The sequence below is a fragment of the Mastigoproctus giganteus genome, chromosome 4, assembly GCF_048544385.1.
Source record: "Mastigoproctus giganteus isolate SK-2022 chromosome 4, ASM4854438v1, whole genome shotgun sequence".
Taxonomy (NCBI): Eukaryota; Metazoa; Arthropoda; class Arachnida; order Uropygi; family Thelyphonidae; genus Mastigoproctus; species Mastigoproctus giganteus.
In genome coordinates this window covers 19905627-19927171 of record NC_143578.1, presented here as the reverse complement: position 1 = coordinate 19927171, position 21545 = coordinate 19905627, and the positions used below count along the sequence as shown (strand labels likewise).

Below are 21545 nucleotides of genomic sequence, written 5' to 3'. Positions count from 1 at the left end.
TCCTCATAGAGGAATGATTAAATCTGTTGCTGGACTCTTCCTGAAACATCGAGCGCAATAACTATTGCATTAGATGGGCAATACAAAATAAATATACGTGGTAGCAATCCATGCCACCTTGTATACGCACTGTAATTTGCCCAAATTGCGGTCCTAATGGATATTGATTAATGGTTTCTAAATTTTGGGCCAGTGAGAGCAGTTATTTACTTTAGTAAGGAAACCAGGAGATTTTTTGCTTTAAGTTTTAGTCTTAGTAAACATCAAAATGAATTAATTTATATCATGAAGCTAATATGACGTACTTTAATGGACCTACCATAACTGCTTCTAATGCAGAAGAAGCATGAAAGACTCCGCACTTCATTTCTTTATTTTGCATTGCTTTTGATAGCTGAGGTATCGTTTCTATGGTCCGGTCATCACGCAAGATTGTCAAGAAAGAGAGAAGGCAACTGCGATAGGAAGCAGTGATTATAAAAGCAAAGGTCAACCAGAACAATCCGAATACTTGAAGCGATCGGGAGTGAAAGAGCTGTTCTATTCCTGAAAAAAAGCAAAAATTATTAAAAATAAAAATGAGATAGCAAAGAATTTCCGAATGAGCCAGTCTTTCTTTTATCATAATTCATTAATTAATAAATTAAATCAATTATGGCTTTAATATTGGCACAAGCATATATCATGCCGTGAATGCACCGGTACCTTAAGGTCAAATGTATAAATCCGATGACACCATGAACTGCAAGGCTACCCGTAACGGTCACAGGGTAGAACTCTCCAGAAGCGGAGGATTGATAATTACCAAAATGAGAAAGACGTTGGGTTATCAGAAGTTGGTAAGCTCGGTGGCGTGAATCTGATTCAGGAGGGTGCACTTCCTGTTGGCTCACTTGTGTGTTGAGGCGGTTCCTGTTGTTTCCGAAAAGTGCTGCCATGCTGCCCAACCTTTCGAGACCAAGTGGTGCAGGTAGTGTGAGATACAGTGTTCTGTTTTCGTTGTTGAACTGGTCACAGAGACTGAGAGGCAGGATCACCTGCCTTCCAGTAATTGCGTCTCCTCCAGTTCCTTCAGTTTCGCCTTGATAGATGTGTGTCCTGTAATTAGGTAAGTCATTCCAGATTTGGTCAGAAGTTTTTTTTTTTTTTTTGGGAAAACCCTCCTTGTGATTTCCCTTTTTTTTTGGGCCCCATCTTGTTTACTAGAGGAGACGGATCTCAGGTCATAGTCACTTCCTTTCGGTTTGAACACCCTGACTGTATGTGCTGGCAATAACAAACAGTTGAGTTTTTTGCTATTTCGTCTGATGTTATCCAATAGAAGGGTATATAAGAATTTAGTTGGATGCATCCGGAAATTACTTACAATGTTGAGGCGTATGTTGTTCTACCCGCTTTCCTCGTCCGAAGAAGGAAGAGGCGCTGTATATGGCTGAGCTTGGCAGTAATAGTTATTTCGCTCTTACTCAGCGCGCAATAACAATTCACCAAAGCCGACAAAGTTCAAATGCATTCCTAACTGGATTTTTCCTTTTATGAACCCAGGTAGTATTTGCATTATATTATGGGGTGGTCTTCGGAATGAGTGAATAATTTTACAATTTTCTAGAACACAATGAAAAAATCAACGTTGAGCATCTTAATACGCAACTTCATATCAAGAAAACCCATAGAAAATAGTAGCTTCATTAACAGTTCTGTCAGCATTGAATCGGAATTCAATGACGAGTTAATGGCTACGAAGATCCTCTGACCTTTTATATCGGTTGTAGCGAGATAAAGGGTTATAAACACCCACTACCCCCACAGCGTGTGAAAAACGACCCAGGTTCGACTCCCGGGATGACATGAGGAATTTTTATGGGCTTTTTCATTCCGTCTAAGTACCAGAGAAAAGACAAAAAATGTCGCAATGATATATATCGTCTACTAAGTCGAGACATGGGTGCCCTAATAAGGCAGTTTTTTTATTGTTTAAACTGGAACCATCTCAAATACCAGGTGAAAATCTGTGGAAATATGTAATGTCCAATCGCTTAAATAAGGGATTGCTATTAGGCGGAGATAGACCACGTCTCAAAGAGGTGTTCTTCTTGACAGGCAAAGACATTTCAATGGTGCACACATTCATCATATTTTGTAACAATTTGTTATGGTTCACGTCATATAACACCCATCGTTGATTACATTTTCAGAAAAAAAAAACCCTTAAAATATGACATTTAAATCAGCATATACATAAAAGCATGAATGAATACGCAGTAAATATGAAAGAAACATACCTTGTAAGGTGAGTGTTCCAAACAATTCCCAGAGAACATCAAACAAATGCATGTTTACATTGTTAGCAAATCTTGAGGAAATTTTCATAAGAAAATATGCCGAGAAACTGCATATAACCAGTGAGGAGATGATTAATAGCCATATCTGAAAATCACAAAAAGTTGAAATTAATATATTTTAGTCTCTGCAAAATGGACAAGGTAATTGAATGAGTATTTCAATTCTTGAATTCTAAGAATGCAATTTTTCTTAGTTAAAAAATGGAAGAATTACATCTATGGTATCTCAAAGAATAGTTCGATGCTGATATTCTCCGTAGTTGAATATACAAATCGATTAAAGGTGTTCCATTCTCTCGTACACAACATCAGCAATACAATGCACAACTGAATCGGGAACCCCTGGACAGCCAAGCCCGACCCCAAAACACATCGAACCACCACCCCAGTTTTGAGCGAGACAAAACGTCCGTATATTTTAAAGATATTTAACTGTTATGGGACCAAATAGAAATACAGGGAATTTTGCTACTTCTCTGAACCGAACAGGGCTTTTCGACGAGGGTTATGGTCCCAGCAAAGTGAAAGCGCGGGTATTGCGGGGGAAATTTTATAGCATGGAGATTAGTTGCGATCATGGCGTATGCCCGTTAAGGACCATGAATCTGAGTTGGGGTAGGGGCGACGTACATTGACTGAATTTTGATGCTATTTAATTTCAAGTGTCTCCGAAATTAATAGTTTGTTGTAATCATGTTGCATTCTGAGAATTTTTGCTTCATTGAATAGAAAGGGGTAGCCTTCATCAATGGCATGGAATGTGAGTTCGGAAGCAGGGAGCGGAATAAAAGGACAGATGTTGAATGTTGTTTCATTCGCGTATTGAGTGTACACCGAGTGGATCCCTGGTATGAGGAATTGCTATCCTTCTAAGATACAGTGTGGACTAAGTCATTTAATATGAATGTGGATGCGGATTGGACTCCATGGTTTTTTAGGGCAGCATGTAATTTGTTGTGGGTTTGGCTATTATTTTCAATTGTGCGTCTTTGAAAATACTATTTATTTGGTTGAACCATTGTTGAATATATGGTAAAGCAATAAAATATTTTTTCACTTTATTATTTTTGATAAGAGAGGAGGTATTACGTAATCTGTTCTTTGCTTTTATCCTTATTTCGTTTGTAATGGTTCGGGGGAAACCTCAATTTGGAAATCTGTTTTGTACTGTTTGTATTTCTGTGTTTAGTGCTGATTCAGATGTTGAGTATTTGTAGGCATTAAGAAATTGATTAGGGATGATGGATCTTTTATAGGTGAATGGGTAGTAGCTGTTGTAATGAAGAAGCATTCCGCTGTTAGTGGCCTTTCTCTATATGCGGAATTGGATTTTAATCATAACGCGTGTTAGCGTAAAATTTAAAAAAAAATAATGATTTTGTTTCAGTGTTTTCGGAGTCTAGAGTGAAGCTTAATCTTGCATGGATATTATTCAAGGTTTACAGGATGTGCTGTGTGGTCTCCGAATCGGTGATGCAAAGTATATCTGCAACATATCTACCATCGTAGCTGATCCGCGGAAGAAAGGGCGTTAAATGTATTGTTTCGATATTGGTAAGGTATATTTCTGCAAGTAAACCACTTACGTTTAACCAGATGGGTAAGCCATAAACTTCTTTGAAGACTTTGCCTAGGAAGGTGATATAATTGGTTTCAGTTAAAAGATTTATCAGCTCGAATGTAGCAGTAATCGGGAGGTCTTTATGGTTAAATGGCAGGGGGTCTTTGTTTAGCATGTCTCAGACAATTTCCAGGGTGTATGTAACGTTCACGTTGGTATGCCAAGGATCCACTGGCGTACACTCAATATGAGAATGAGACAACATTCAACACCTGTCCTCTCCTCCCACTCCTCGGCTTAAGAACTCCCATTCCAGGCGATCAGTGAAGACCACACCTTTCTATTCAACGAAGAAAAAATACTCAGCATCCAACATGATTACCCAAAACTATTAATTTCGGACACACTTGAAATTATATAGCACAAAAATTCAGTCAATGTACGTCGCCCCTACCCCAATCAGATTCATGGTCCTGAAAGCGCATTCACCAGGATCGCAAATAATCTCCATGCTATAAAATTCACCCCGCAGTACCCGCTCTATCACTTTCCTGTGATCCCTGTGATCATGACCCTTGTCGAAAAGCACTGTCCACTTCAGGGAAGTAGCAAAATTCCTTAGTCTCTTAGTATTTCAGAAGATTCTTACAGTTTTTATGTCTTAATAATATTAGTTTTAAAGTGTTAAAAGTATGCACTCATGTGTATCTATTTGGTCCCAGAACAGTTAAATTGTTTTAAAAATACGGACGTTTTGTTTGTCTCGCTCAAGACTGGGGTGGTGGTTCAATGTATTTTGGGGCCGGGCTTGGAGTCCGGGGTTTCCCGATTCCGTGGTGCATTGGATCACTGATCTTGTCTGCGAAAGAGTGGAACACGTGTAATCGATTTGTATAGTTATTCAACTATGGAGAGTACCAGTATCGAAGTGTTCTGCAAGATACTATAGAGGTAATTCTTCCCTTTTAAACTAATTTGCTTATAAAATAGAACTTACTGAGTCATTGCTGCTCTGTTATCCGTAATTTTATTTTTATATAAATGTTACCTAAAGCGCTATAAATTGTATACTACATACAACTATAATATGTCTCATAAAATGCATGAGGTAAATTATACGTGGAATATACAAAGACCTCACACAAAAGTTGATGTTCATTTCATAAATTAAAATGTCTCACCGATATTCCGTAAATTTATGGATTGATACCAATGTTCCCAAAGACCAATAGGTGATATTCAGGTTAGTGCAATCAATTCTTTATTATTATTCAGTTTCTTACACCAAAAGGGGATTCACCGGCAGTAGTGGGAATGGTTCTGTTGCCAGAAACATACATGACTAGATCAACTTCTAGAAACGTCGTCCCCAAACAGAATGCACAATAGCTTCAAATTCTCGAAAATCTACCATTAAATCCTTAAATGCTAATCTTCAGGAAATCCTCCAGTGGGGCAAAGATAGCAGATAATTTCAGTCCTTTCAAATCTAAGCTCTTTATTTTTTTCCGTCTAAACTCCGTTCGCATAGTATATCACAAACATTACCTCTCCACTGTGTGTTTCATAGACATTCTGTTTCTACTGTATGCGTTTTATATGGAAACTTCTATTGGCACTCTTCTTCTGAAATATTCTTCTGTATTTCCCGACGTCTCCTCCAAAATCCAATCTGAGAACGTGCCGGAACCAGTCTGCATCAATTCATTAACCAACTCCAAACTCACAGAATCAACTTCTCCGCATCCGTTTTCTGGTACAATCATCTTTCACACGTATTTTCTGGAAATTATAATCTACAAACATTAGAGATTAAATCATCAAGTACCTGCTTATGTCATCTCATCTTTCATCTTATGAATAAATTAAGTACCACAATTACCATTCGAGTTTGAGGATTTCATTAACATGAAATACGAAAGGTAATTTTTACTTTGAGTAAACTAACTCAATATTTGTTTTGTTTCATTACTTACCTTCAAGGAAAATGGCTGAAAAATTGCATTTGGTGAAAATACCTTTCTTGGGCTTTGAGTCATGAAAACAATAGAATGAATGTATGTGGGGAACAGCATCTCGGCAGAGAGACTTCTGTGAAAGCTAAATTCCACAGGGATACCATACATATCAGCTGACTGAAAAAGTTGGAACCAAGTCATATTTTAAACAAGTTTATATTTCGAAAAATAATTAAGAAGAAAAGTCATGTAGAAAATATAAGAGAAAATTATTCAAATACCTGATTGAAAAGCATTGCTTTTTTATATATAAAACTTCGGTTCTTTGTACTTTGTGGTCTGTGAAGGAGAATATCGAGTAACCGATACCTATAAATACAAATAAATTTGTATTGTTCTGCATTTTTTCACGATAAATTTTCAGAGCTCAGTAAATTGAAAAATTTGGGCAACTTTCAGTCCAGGATTGAAACCCTCCTTTGACCAGAGAGCACATGCAATTTATGGACATAATACAGAAAGGCAGATAAGATAGCTAATGGATTACACGAATACAAAATTTTGTAAAACACGGACCATCCATCAATGGATGGCTTCAATAAATTTATAGACAGCCAATGTTAGGTTTAATGGAAAGGGGAGCAGGCCTTACATTTTTTAGGTCGATCGAAATTTAATGATCCATCAAGGGCTAGTCTAAGATCCTTTCCCTTCTAGACTTGTTTAATCGATAAGCACAGAGTGTCTATAAATTAGTAGTATTGGAGGACAGTATGAACGAAATTGACCCAGAATCCTTTGTGAATGAGAGGGACGCATGTTGCCCCCAGGGAAAGTGGGACCCGATTTGTGTTGTTTTTACAACACAATACACAAATATAATATAGGTAAATGCAAATAATTTTATATTGCAATACAATACAGATAACGATACAAATGAGAAATCATTTCGGTCTGTGGAGAGGTTGAATCAAGTGAGTGAAAATTTTGGGAAAATCACAAAGTTTTGGAGATGAGTAATGTACAATAATACTGTCCTACTTCAGATAGTATTATTGATTTGAATTGGCATTAAAATAAGCTTCTAGGAGAGAGATATGCAACTAGCTTCTAGGATCATGGAGAGAGATATACAACTCAAGGATGCGCCGTCTGTACTCCCTATCACGAACAAATTTGTTAAAGTCAGCATCCAATGACTGGGTACATAAGAGCATCTATAAAGGCAGAAACGTATCGGACAAGTGAAGTCAGCTCAGACCGGAGGCGCACAGATCGGAGTCGCTCTGTGCGCCTCCGATCTGTAATTTGCGTAGTTTGCAGTGTTGTAGTGGAACAAAAATGGACCAATCATCTGGCTGAAGTGTAATGTTGACTACACGGTTATCTTGGTATTATCACGCTCTTTTTGATGATTTTCAGATCCTCATATGCGACAATTGTGTCTGTTAACGTTACTAGACAGGTAGAATGTCGCTTAATCTCTGGAAACGACTTTTTTCAAGAAGTGTTCCTCTTCATCTATGCGGTTTAGAATGTGAACAGCGAATTGCTCTCGCTGCCTATGTCGTGAGGTATAATGTCCTGGACGTTTTGCACTTTGTAAGCATAAAGTTTCAATTTTTTGGACCCGCTCTGTGCAATGTTGCTGGCGGTATTTGTAGCTGCAGGCTTAACAGGTGGGTGGATTTTGTAGGACTTCGGGGAAACACTCCCTGAATTGATGAAACTTTATCAGTAGATACACCTGGCCTACCCTTCTTTCTTGAGCAGAGCTTTTCAGGTGTTTATGAAACTGATTCAACTTTTGCTTTATTGATCGTACTCTAGGTGGATCTTTCCGGGGAATCCCCGCTGAAAAAGTCTCTTCACAGTCAGATGAGATTTGGTATCGCACAGCCAGACACGTATGTACTTTTATCCTGCACAATCTATATTTTAATGCTGTACAATGGAAATTGTTGCTGAGATGAACGGTGCAAACTGTGAATAATTCAAAGACATCATTATATTTAAAACAATATGAAGAGAGCACATGTTTGAAATCTTATCAATTTTAATATTTAAAATCAAATTAGGATGATACTTTACTTACCTGAAGTTTAAGAACCTTGCTAGCATCCGTATTATGAAACCATCTATACCTCCACTTATATGCTTTCTACCGAATTGATTCTCAGACACTTTGAACAAAATTGGATTCTTAAAAGATAAAAATTAAAATATTAAATAAAAAATATTTGGACAATATTTTACCTAAATCCAAAATCCTACCATAACTGTCAGTTCGTGGCAAATATACGCTTCTCTCCAAAATTATGTAAAAACTCTGGTTTTCAAAGTCCACCGGACCTTCCTAAATGAATAAATGTTTCGTGCCCTTATAAAAGTGAGATTTACGAGTCACTCAAGAAAGTTCTCCTCCTCATTGCATGTAGAGACAAACATACTGATTTCGAAAGGGGAGCTCTGATGGCTGTGAAGAATACCACACCCGCCAATGTCTACCGTGACATTTTTTTAAATAATTGCAATCTTTCGAATGTAATTGGTTTAATGCCAGTTCTCGTTTCCTTAAGGTCTTATGTAAATTACCGGTACCCTCTATTAATTAATGTCGTCTTGTCTTCTTCTTAAATGTCATATATTATTTAATGTTTTTTAACACCCCTAATCTGTAAATCCCTGGCATTTTGACTGTGAAGGAAAAGTGAAAAACCATTTAACCTTGTAGCCAGCTACAATAAAATGTTGTTAGAATAAAGATTCTTTCTCTCTTTCAATTTTTGGATGTCATACGGCGAGCCCTATTGCCTTAGGTTTTCATCCAGCAAATCAGGAAATGGACTGCAAGTGGTGGTCCTTACAATTTTTCCCATTTGCATCAGCTTTAGTATTGATTTAAATTTTGTATATATATTTTTTTTATGTAAACCCCAAACACGAGAGGTACTAGAACATATATTACTTTGTACCATGCTTGGGTTGGAGGTTGAGAAGACGAAAGAAGATATTTGTTGATATTGGACTTGGACTTCTGTAGACTGTAATATTCAGGAAATGCTTATGAAGGAAAGTTGTTCCAGAAAACAGCAGTTGAAAGATGAAAAGTTGGTTCTGCGAGTTTGAAGTTGGACAGTAAATGGATGTTGGCTGGTGGCGGTACGTGTTAGAACTGTTTTGAAAGAGAGAGTGGGAATTGTAGAAACCAATTCAGAAGAACAGTGCCCGAGGAAGTGTCTGTAGAAGAGGCATGCAGCAGAAACAATAAGACTATGAGACAGCGAGTGGAGAGACTCTGTTAGAAATGAATAATTAATTAACCTAAATGTCCTCTTCTGAATGAAATCAAGAAGCCTGAAAGAGGTTTTGGGGACACCACCCCGAGGGCGCTACTGTTCATTCCCTGTGTTGCAACGATGTTTAGAGTGTTCCCATAAAATACGGATTCTACTTTGGATTATCAATTCCCTGGACTGTGACGACCATTTCAGTGGATGCAGCATCGCTTTCTTTACCTGCAGGTAAAATTTTATCTTTTATTTGATGTGGGAAGGCCATTTTACAAGCAAGTGAAATATATCGTCGTATCTTCCCTATGGAAACCCACGTGGTCGCCGTAGAGATAGTGTCACTGAGGCAGTGAAACCTGTAAACTGTGAAACTGACTGGGAACGGAGTTCTCCCAGGAAACTTTTAAACTGGTCACCTCACATGCAACGTCTTTATTTTAGATCCTAGCAGTTTATTTTACCTTTCACCATGTTTATCGCCAGTCTCCTTTGTTCGCCACCATATTGTTTCACTTAGCGAACCTACGTTTTTCGAGTTGGCATTAAGAAGCTTCCTGCTAATTGGCTATAAATTCTAGCTGTTTTGAACAACTTCAAAAAATAAAAATAATAATAATAATAATAAATAAATGAGTAATAATTATAATACATGGATAAATAATAATAGGTGAATAATAATAAATAATTGATAATAAATAAAATAGTAATAATAAACAAAAATAAAATTAAAGAAAATATGTCAAAAATCGAATCTCAAACGGGAAACAGTACTCCCGTAGTTGTGCTATTGCGCCCTTCATGCAGAGCACGGCACACCTCAAGCAACCAGGAACTACTTGAAAACACCTGCCCAAACTCAGCTCTGATTAAACAGCTCAACAAACAACCAGCTAAGTTAGACACTGATGTTTCCTCGCAACGGGATCCAAATAATAGCAATATTATTATTGATGAGGAGGTCGCGGGTGTGGACACCAATTTGAATAACCCCACCCCTCCAGCTGAGCGAAAACGGCTAAAACCCAAAAAAAAGGTCACGAAATCCACTAAAACCTGTTCTCCTTCAGCTACTCTCTGGGAGAACCTAGAAGAAGAACTGAACTCCACGCAGTCCTCACTAGATAAGGATTGCTCTCACTTGGAGAAAATTATGATCCTCAGGTCCATGATGGAATGCTGCCTTCGCTTTGAAGGAAGTAGAGTAACCAAGCCAGCTGCCCAAAAAGTTACAGGCTGCTGGGTTACCCTCGAGAAAATGTTACATGACCTAATACTACAGAATGAACAACTAATTGCAATCAATGAACAACTGAGGGAAACAAATTATACTTTGACAAAGGCCCTCAGCAGTCCAGCTTGGACCAGCCATAGCACTCAGAACTCTTTCCTCCCGCATCTGGCAGCACAATCAAACCGCCAGACACGACCAGCACTTCTCCCTACACCTATCCCAGAATCAACCTATGCTGCTATGGTACAGCGGCCAAAAATTAATGCCCATCCTCCCAATCACACTGACTGCCACCTTATGGACAGTGAACCGAATATCACAGTTAATGATTATCACCAGACAAAGAACCGGGAACCAAGTGAAATGCCACAGCGCCCCGGGTCCTATTCAGATGCGCTGAGGATCCAACCAATGGCAGATAAGCTATTTGCCCCTCCCAACACCAGACAGAATAGAGAACAAAACCTAGTCATCCTTCGTGCGACCCAAGAGGGTTGCTTTACTTCAAGCGAGGCTGTCAAGGAGGTTGTTACTACCAACTTGAAACCTCAAATGAAAACCATAAAAATTAAAAGCCTCAGAAAAATCCGTAATTCTGGAATCATCATTGAGACTGCTTCCAAAAAAGATGCAGAAAACATTATTCAAATCCCACAGATAAATGAACTGGGTCTTAGCGCTGAGATACCCAAACCAAAAAGCCCATCTATTGTAATCTTCGATGTCGAAAAAGGAATTTCCAAAGATGACCTCCTTGAGGAAATATATGACAGGAACCTTGCTGATCATATCACTAGACATCAAATTCAAAGTGAACTTAAAGTCAAGTACTCCACCAAATCCAGATCGGGTACTTGTTGCAACTGGGTAGTCGAACTCTCTCCAAAGATATGGCAAATATTATCCCAACAACAACGAATATTTATTGGCTGGAGCTCTTGCCGGTTCAAGGAGCACATACCTACCATCAAGTGCTTTAAATGTCTCCGATTTGGACACACATCCCATGTCTGTGCCCGACAAGACTTCACCTGTGGCCACTGTGCTGAACGCGGACACACCTACAACAATTGTCCAAACAAACATCGAGCCCCTAACTGCGCCAACTGCAAAGCAGCAAAAATGGATCCCAATCACTCCGTCCGGGATGTCAAATGTCCAATCTATTTAAGGGTATTGAGAACCATCCATAACAAAACCGACTATGGCTGTACACCATATTCGCCATTCCACCGTCCTCAAAATTCTCCAACTGAATGCCCAAAGAGCCAGAAATGTGGTCGAACAAATTAGAATGAAAATGGATGAAGAAGAAATTGATATCCTTTGCGTTCAATAGCCCTACACCCACAAGGGACGGGTACAGGGCTACCCTCGCGCTTATAGGATCATTGAGACAACCACAGATACTCCATGGGCAGCCATCATTATTAGGAATACTACAATTACAGTCACAAAGATCGACTCCTTATGCACCCCCTTTGGTATTTGTGCACACATTATCTGCCAACAAGGCTCTCTGCACGTAGTCTCGTTGTACTGCCGACCACGAACTGATATCGCACCATATATTGAATATCACCAGTCAGTCGTAACCCTCTTACCTTCCAGCAAAATCCTAGTAACGATGGATGCCAATTGTAGATCTCGCTTGTGGCATAGCCATGTGGATGGCCACATAGTTTCCCAGAATGGACAGCAATTAGAAGATTTCCTTTCATCTTCCCCATTTGAAGTCCTTAACAAACCACATCACCTTTCTACCTTCAGCAATACCCTGTGGGAAAGCAACATTGACGTTACGCTCGCCACACGGTCCATAGCACAAAAGTTCTCATCATTGATGGTTCATGAGGCCTGGACCACCTCAGACCACAGGGCCATCTCCTTCCATCTATCTAGACAACTTGATAGTACTCCTCCCACCTACCACGATATCATCAGATACTCCACCAAAACAGCTGACTGGAATGCCTTCAAGGACAATATAAAATCAAAGCTACAAATGGATACATCCCAACTAAACCATCTTGATCCACAGGAGCACCTCTCCCTCCTAACAAGCACACTCCAACACTAAAAGCTGTCCCTTGGTGGTGCAGGGAACTAGAAAACCTAAGGCGGCAAGTCCACACTGCCCGAAAAGCCTTCCAGAGAGCGAGGCACTCCTGGCCTCCTGCTGAGGTCCAGGCTCTACGGGAAGCATATAGAAGATATCGTAACGACTACACAAGCCTCATTCGGCAGAAAAAGAAAGTGTCTTGGCAGAACCTTGTGACAACCACTGGTAACGCAGATCCTTGGGGGGTTGTTTATCGCATTGTTATGAACAAGTTGCCCAGGGGAGAGATGTTAAATGCAACCCTGACTCCTGATGGCAATCCAACACACACATGGGCTGAATCCATGAATAATATTCTGAATGCCCTACTTCAGACTGATGAGAGTCCCCTCAATGATGAACAAAAGCAAATTAAACAAGACAACCAGGCCTTCTCCAACAATAAAATAGAACCTCCTTTCACCTCTGAGGAAATGAACAAAGCACTTGACAGAACAAAAATGAATAAATGCCCTGGTCATGACGATATTGAGGTTGAGGTCATCAAGAAAGCAGCAACACATCTCCCAAACCACCTATTAGCACTATTCAACAAATGCCTTGCGAAAGGAAGTTTCCCTGATTCTTGGAAACAGGCAGTGCTTCGACTCATCCTAAAAGGTCCAGATAAAGATCCTACTCTACCCAAATCTTACCGCCCCATTGCTCTTCTCCCGGTCTTGGGAAAGGTAATGGAGCGGCTGCTTCAATCCAGATTATCCACCTACTACCAGACAGCCAACTTAGGCTCTCCAAAGCAGTATGGCTTTAAGCCAGGATGCTCCACTGAAGATGCTATGAACAATCTGCTCAACACAGCAAACTCAACCACAGAAAAATATCTACTGGCTATTTCCATTGACTTTGCTGGTGCCTTCGATTCCATCTGGTGGCCCAGCATTGTCAGGAGATTACGTCAAATCAATATTCCACTCAACCTCTACCACTGTCTCCAGAACTACCTCTTCAACCGCTCAGTCACTGTTCAAACAAATTTTCAGAAAACCTCCCGACCAGTTGTTAGAGGGTGTCCACAGGGCTCGGTTCTTGGGCCCTACTTCTGGAACTTGATACTAGATGAATTTCTTCTTATGGATTTGGGTCTTGTGGACTGCATGGCCTATGCAGATGACCTCATCCTCCTTATCAAAGCTGATTCTAGAACTCAGCTTGAGCAAATTGCCTCCCCTGCCTTAACGATCCTCCAAAATTGGGCAAACAACCACAAGTTAGTCATCTCTGGGGAAAAAACGAAGACTATCCTCCTCAAAGGATCCTTGGACATAAGAAGACCACCCCAAATTAAAATCTCTGGGCAGACATTGCAACTCAAAACAGAACTAAAATATCTAGGAGTAACCTTCGACTCCCGATTAACATTCTTACCTCATCTTAATTACCTCTCCAATAAAATACGTCGTTATACTGCCATGATCGTAAGAATTAGCAGGGCAGATTGGGGTTTGAAGAGGAGGACTCTCATGCTACTTTATAAAACCATCTTCTTACCAGCAGTGTGCTATGGTGCAGCTATATGGTTCCCTCGTGCCATCATTGCACGTAATAAAGCAAAGCTACATACTATTCAACGCAATATCCTACTCACTGTGACTAGAGCATGCCGCACAGTCAGTAATCCTGCCCTGCAGGTCTTAGCAGGCACTCTTCCACTGGACCTGGAGGTTATTCGTCGCGGCCTTGCATACCGCATAAAGCGAGGAATTCCCACCACCATTCTGGATATAACACTCGATCTAGCTAACGATCCAAAAAACGAAATGAAACAGATTTACTCTAAGCTCTTCCAGCATTGGCAAAGATCTTGGGAGCAAACAACCAAAGGTGAAACAACTAAAAGATTTCTTCCACAAGTTATGATAATTGCACCAAAACCTCCTCCGTGGTACTCACCAGGACTTCACGTCTCCTTCTTCCTCACTGGTCATGGATCGTTTCGGGCCAAGCTGCATGCCCTGGGTCTCACCGATTCTGCTCTCTGCACATGCGGTGACAATGAAGACTGGATTCACCTCATGTATAATTGCCCTCTTTATGATTTACCCAGAAGTCTCCTAATCACCAAAACTGGAAATATACCCAGTGGGCAGGAACACCTCTACATAATTGACGAAACCAACTACAAAGCCTTCACTACTTTTGCCCAGACTGTATTTGAAATGCGTCAAATTCACCTACAGCAAACTGTTCAACGCACCCCCATCTCATAATGAACCCAAAACTCAATTCACAGAACATATCCTGAATGGAATCAAAGAAAACACAAACAGAATATTGATCTTTGTCATGACCTAACAGGAATCTCTCGACGTTCACAAAGGTAGCTATCTGACAAACCCACGAACCCAAAAAGGACTTTTCTACAATAGCCACAAGAACTCCAAGCAATCCTTGAGCTTCATGAATCCATGTGCCTCCTCTCATCCCCTAAGAGAAGGTTATCCAAGTCCCAGTGTGGGACACTGCTCATTGCCTACAAGTCACCCATGGATGAAGAAGATTAAATTGCTTGACACTGGGCCCCTTGCCCATTGTGGGACCCACTCACTTGCTGGCACCTCTTCTCTTCAAGGTGTATGACAATATCTGATTTTCCTACTTGTGCAGGAACTCATATAAATACTCCTCTGGGAGTGGGACTGGCATTTTACTTATCAAATGCAGGATCATGCTATTAGGCAATCTGACTTTGTGGGTCACTTTACCTCACAACCTTTTCTCTTCCTGAGGTAGGGTGGGCTCCCCCGGGGGGAGCCCACTCTACCTCACCCTCTCTCTTCTGCTTACCTTCTTTCTTCTCCTCAATCTCTCACCCCTTCTCCTATTTCAAAAAAAAAAAAAAATATTTTTATTATTTTTTTTATTTATTTATTAATTTTTTTTATTTTTATTTTTATTTATTTTATTTTATTTTATTATTTTTTTATTTATTTTATTTTATTTTATTATTTTTTTATTTATTTTTTTTATTACTAATTTTTTTATTTTTTATTATTATTATTTTTATATATTTTTTATTTATTTTATTATTTATTATTTTTATATATTTTTTATTTATTTTATTATTTATTATTTATCTTATTTATTTTTTTATTTTATTTTATTTTTTTATTTATTTTTTTTATTACTAATTTTTTTATTTTTTATTATTATTATTTTTATATATTTTTTATTTATTTTATTATTTATTATTTATCTTATTTATTTTTTTATTTTATTTTATTTTTTTATTTTTTATTTTTATTTATTTATTTTTTTTTTTTTCGGCCCTCCCTGGGAAGCTCAGGCTAACCCCAGGGTCGGCCAGCCAGAGTTCTCTTTCCACATACCTGGTCCGGCTCCCAGTGCCAGTGACGGTAACTAGCAGTCTGTGGTGTTCCGCGGACCCTAGGCTAAGCGGCCAGATGAACAACATAACCCGCACTAAGCAAACATGAACATACACTAACATATGATATCTGGCCTTGACAGTACTGCACTGTCTTACTTCACAAGAGATTCAAATGCGGAGTTGTGCGAAAGCACCGGTGCCGCTTGTCAAAAAACACTATGTCACTATGTCACTATGTGGACACCACCCCAGATGTGGGAAGAATATTCCATGGCAGGGCGGATTTGTGATTTATACAGAGTGAGCAGCTGTTTGGAAGAAAAGTAACGCCGAGAGCGAAAGAGAAAACCAAGTTTTTTAGATGCAGAAGAAACAATATTGGTAATGTGCTTGTGCCAAGAGAGATTAGAAGTCAGAGTAATCCCCAAAAGAGATATATCATTTTGCCTAGAAATCGGAGTGTCACTAAAGGTATGAATAGGAGCAGAAGAATCCTTTTTCGAGATATAAGACAAGACTGAGTTTTAGAAGGGTTGAAATAAACCAAGTTGTCTTTGCCCCACTGGAGAATTACCTGAAGATCGGCATTTAAGGAATTGGTAGCAGAATTTCGAGACGTTGAAGCTGATTAAGCAGGACAAGGTTTCTCAAAATGCAAAGTTGAATGCAATGTGCTATCATCGGCAAAACTATGGATAGTATTTCCAGTCAATGGAAGAAGGTCATTGATATACAAGAGGAAAAGTGTGGGGGAAAGAACTGAACCTTGAGGGAAACCAGGATTAGTGAAGAAGTTAGAAGATAGGGAGCCATCTACCATCACCCTCAGTGAGCGATCAGAGAGAAAACTGAATAACCAATTACTAAAAGAGATATTTCTGCTAGGTGGCGGAGATGAAAACAGTGTGATTATCGTGCTCTGTATTTTTTGATATTTTCAGTTTAATTATGAGTCATGCACTAGCTTATTTAGTATTAATCGAAAGTTCAGAAGTGCCTCTATCTAAATATACCTAAATATATCTAAATATATCTAAATATATTTAGGTATATTTAGAAATGCACAGTCAGGTAAATTATGATTATTGGTTTTTGGTCTCATGCATGAACTTTGCTAAATGTGGTACAGCTATAGATAAGTTTTCTTGTCTGTGGAAAGTTCAACTACTCAGCTGTCCCCACCACTAATCCTGTCTCAAGTTCACTCCTTACATTAAATGCTCCAATTAAACCGTAACTGGGTGTGGAGTGTATAGCTCTCCCCACTACCGCACCTTTCATCGAGAAATAAGTGAAATATCTGGCCAACGCTCCAGATTTATGTAAAACATATTAGAAACGCTTCTACGGTCTCAATCGTTACAAATATGGAAAAGAAACCATCTGATATGATGGAGCAAGTATGCGGCATTTGTAACGTTGTAAATAAATACGCCATCAAATGCTCCCGATGTGAGAGCGTCATTGGGAGCTGCTGTTCGCAAGTTGACATCGTGTGCTTAAGTCAAAGCAGACGAAAGAAGTTCCTTTGCTCAAAATGCAGGTCCCACAACGAGAACAATAGCGCAGAACAACGGGAAGAAATAAATGCAGCAGAATCTCACGTCATAGACAGCGGCGACTCAGAAACTGAGGAACCTTCCCCATTTGTTTCCGACAACCTCGCAGTAACGGAGCTGAACGGGAACTTTAGTGGCTCATTAATTGATATCTTAAGTTGTGACGCATGTCGAGACGATTGCGTGCACAAGAAAACATATGAAGATGGAAATGATACTCTTGACTACATTAAAGAAATAGGCTGTAGTGGGGCTCGAAATGATCAAGAAAGAAAAACAGGTCAGGATTACTTTACGCATGAGTCACAAATGCTAAAAGAGTTACTTGAGGAACTCCTTCTTCCGATCCACAAAACTCTGCAAGGAATCCAAGAAGAAAACCATGAACTGTATGAACAGAATAGAACTTTAATAGCTAAACAGAAACTAATTGATGATAAATTAGACACAGTCCTAACTCAACTACGCGCAATTAACGGAACAATCGGACGAAATATCCCGATACTCAAAAACCCACAGGCTTGCCCAGTTGGCATTTCAAAAGTTGCAAGAGGGAAACCGATGGAGAACCCGCACATTAAATCACAACCGACGACTACCCTCAAAGGTAGGGCAGAGTTGCAAGATGCTGATCCCTGCAAAGAGCAGTCACCTCTTCAAATTGTTGATAATTAAGATACTCTATAAGAATAATTTCTCTGTAATTAAAAACCAAGAGTCACACATGGAAAATTTCGAAGCCGTCTCAGCAACCTTCAGAGAAGGTACAAAGAATTTCCAAATTTGTATTATATACCTTCCACCCAACCATGATAGCGAAGACAGAAATGAACTCCTTACTTTGCTCGTCGCAAACTTGAACCCAAATGTAGAATCCTCTTCCAAAGCACAAAGATGCAAAGAGCGAATTGGATGATAATGCAAAGAGCGAATTGGAGCGAATTGGATGATAATGCAAAGAGCGAATTGGAAACCCTCTCGATGAAACAACTTAAAAGAGGCAGACAGCGCCTTCACCTGGTGTACTATAATGCTCTAGACATCACATTAACTGACAGTACGATTCGCTTCGCTTCTGATCACATCCCTCTCTCAATCCAAGCCAACCTGAGAAGTCAAGCTTGTAGACAAAAAGAGAACTGGAGGAGGTAAAACAACGCTGATGTTATCTTTTCAACCAAGTATATAAAACCAGACGTAATTTTGAAAAGGCTCGTGAATTTCAACTGGCAAAATCTCTTCCAACTCCCCGTAGACGATGCCTTAGAAGCACGTTAGGATACACTTCACTTTATTGCTCTTGAGGGTGCATCAAAACGCATTAAAATTTCCGATCGAGCAAATTCCTGGTTTAGTCCCCAAGTAAAATATGCTTTCAAGAACAAGCAAAAACTCTTCAGAAAATGGAAAAAAACTGAACACCCACCTGATTATATTCGATATAAAGAAGCTAGAGCGCGGTTCATTCGATTGAAACGTCAAGCTCACTATGACATGGTGCGATCACATTTAAAGAAAGGCAGCAGGATATATAATAAGTAAAGGCGTACGGATATAATGCCCGAGCACATCTTCTCAGAATGGACCCAAGCCACCTTTGGAACTCCTCTGGCAGAAAATCAAGTTGAAAGTGAAGTCAACACAGAGAAAATCCGTGAAGCAATCAGCAATCTGAAGACAGAGGTCTATCCTGAACTGTCTCAAATCAGAATCGCTAGAGTTGACATTAAAGCCGCTGTGAATAGCCTTAGGAATAAAGCCACAACTGGGCCTGATAAATTCCCGCTCTTCATGATTAAGATCAGCAGTGTATACATCATAGATTTGCTCCTTCACATTTCCACAAAATTTTAAGTGAAAACCACTTTCCGAAGATATGGAATACATATTTCGTTAAACCTGTTCCCAAAATTAACAATCCTAAATCCGCAAAAGACTACCGGCCTATTGCAATTGGATGTTCGTTTCAAAATATATTTGAGAAATCCATTTTAAATACCATCAACCATCACTGCTTCGGGCATAGACCGGAGTACCTTCATTCAATGATCCCACAAAGATATACTACCACCAATCTCATGGAGACTCTATTTCGAATCCAACACGCCCTTGACTTCAGACAGCAATTAGACATCGTCTTCTTAGACGTTGCATCCGCTTTCGACAGTATATCCATCTCGGCAATTACTATCATCTTGGAATAATATTTCCATATAACTGGTCACGTATTAGCAATAATAACGAGTTCTTTGAGGGAGAGACACATCACTGCTAAAAATGGAATTTACAAAGATACCTTCCAAGTCAACAGAGGAGTCCCACAAGGTGGTGTCCTTTCTGCTACCCTTTTCGCAACAGCACTGCATCCTTTCCTGACCCAAAATCATAAAACATTTGTCGTATATGCAGACGACTTGAAATTTTTCGCCACCTCGAATGACCAAAACACATCTTTACAACCGAACAACGAAGCAAACTCCAAAATCGCCGAGTTGCAAGAATACCTTGATTGCATGGGGCTCCGACTAAATGAACACAAGAGAGCACAAATGGTTTTCACCAACAAGGTATTAAAAAACCACATATCAATACGCGTAAATGGCAGTGTGGTCAAAAAAGTCAGGACACATATTGATATTGGTCTGAAATGGGACGAAAACCTAAATTTCACACCGCATTTCGAATATGTAAAGAAGAAAACTTACGAAGCGCTATGGACCTCCAGACATGAACTGGTAGGTATCAGAAACCCAGGCCTTGTTAAACAATATATTTTAAGATGCGTCATCCCCATCCCTCTCTACGCATCTGAGATTTGGTCTTCTGCCCCAGATGCTACCATCAAGTCTTTCCTGGGTTTAGAGTACTGAATGCTGAGATGGCTAAACAGGATCACTACGCAGCCATTTACAATCCGAAGAACCATTTTATATGCCAACTTGTATGTTGAGATGGTTAAACAGGATCACAAGGCAGCCATTTACAATCTCAAGAACCATTTTATATGCCAACTGCGCGTAGGAGGCATGGGCAAAACTCCGAAACAAACTAGACTTCACTGATTCCTCTGAAAATTTCTTGGATGTCACGCCTTGGTCTCATATTATTGTCATCAAGAACATTCTCACGCTTGCAAAACTGCTGACAGGGAGACTCGACTCGCCGAAAACTGACTACCTGCTGACTCGGCCCCGCATGACGCAAAGGCGGGCGAATAGAACACCATCACCTCCAATCAGTAGCGCGCTCACGCAGCTGGAAAGCCTTTGGCGATTTTTTCCTTTGAAAACCATTAAGGTGTTCAACGATCTTCAATCAGACCCAGAAAGGCTTTGCGCAGAGACGAGATACAGGACTGAAGTGTTTCAAAATGCATTACTCCACCTATAAATGTTGAGTGATGCCCACATATGAAAACAAAAGAGAATGCAGGAAATGAAGAATGAACTTGTCGGGACTGTTTTTGCTCCGCACTGGTGCTCCTGTTATGTTTACATTGGACGTCTTATCTTTCTGTTATCTCGCTGTAAATAGTGGTGTAGATGTGAACATTCTCTAATTCCTTGTAAAAGTGCAAATTATGTTTATGCTCTCTTTCTATCTGCCTGTCATGTAAAATAAGGCAATGATATGTATAATATAATTAATTAAACAATGTATAATTTGTATAATTTATAAAGACAATCATTTGTATAAATTATAAAGATAATGATTTGTATAAATTATAAATAGATAATTATGTATATAACTTATATTTGTATATATGAATGTGCACCCCCTAGTTAGCAGCTGTAAGCGGGTGCCTCTTAGGAAAAAATCAAGATAATAATAATAATAAAAAAAAAAAAAAACGGTTGGCAAACCATAAGATGGAAGTTTGTTTAGAAGACATTTATGCCAAACACGATCGAAAGCCTTTGAGATGTCAAGAGCAACTACTTGTATTTCACCGAACCTTTCCATTGAGTTAGTCCATAAACGGGTAACATAAGCCAGAATATCACCAGTGGATCGACACTGACGGAATCCACACACGCTGTTAACTGATTTTTCCATTACATTAGAAAGAGCAGAAGTAATTGCAATGCGACGATAATTATATGACAGGGATTTGTCACCCTTTTAAGGAACTGGCTGGATATGAGCAAATT

The 21545-nt window shown here is 39.4% G+C and overlaps 1 protein-coding gene across 1 annotated transcript; it reads right to left on the bottom strand.

Moving 5' to 3' along the window:
* Positions 1-283: 283 nt before the first annotated feature.
* Positions 284-17116, bottom strand: LOC150086446 (glutamate [NMDA] receptor subunit 1-like). The gene is made up of 6 exons (XM_090372169.1): positions 17048-17116; positions 7957-8063; positions 6143-6230; positions 5880-6038; positions 2283-2427; positions 284-546 (listed from the first exon to the last, which is right to left on the bottom strand). Exons 1-6 carry the CDS (start codon positions 17114-17116, stop codon positions 284-286), a joined length of 831 nt encoding a protein of 276 aa, XP_090228295.1.
* Between the last annotated feature and the right edge of the window lie 4429 nt (positions 17117-21545).

Excerpts from the sequence above, each read along its gene's own strand:
- LOC150086446 (XM_090372169.1), bottom strand. The coding sequence starts at position 17,116 with ATGAAAGGTGCGGTAGTGGGGAGAGCTATACACTCCACACCCAGTTAC. Across the intron at positions 6,039-6,142 it reads AAGCAATGCTTTTCAATCAG|TCAGCTGATATGTATGGTAT; the intron begins GTATTTGAATAA and ends CAACTTTTTCAG. Across the intron at positions 2,428-5,879 it reads TTCAGCCATTTTCCTTGAAG|ATATGGCTATTAATCATCTC; the intron begins GTAAGTAATGAA and ends TGTGATTTTCAG.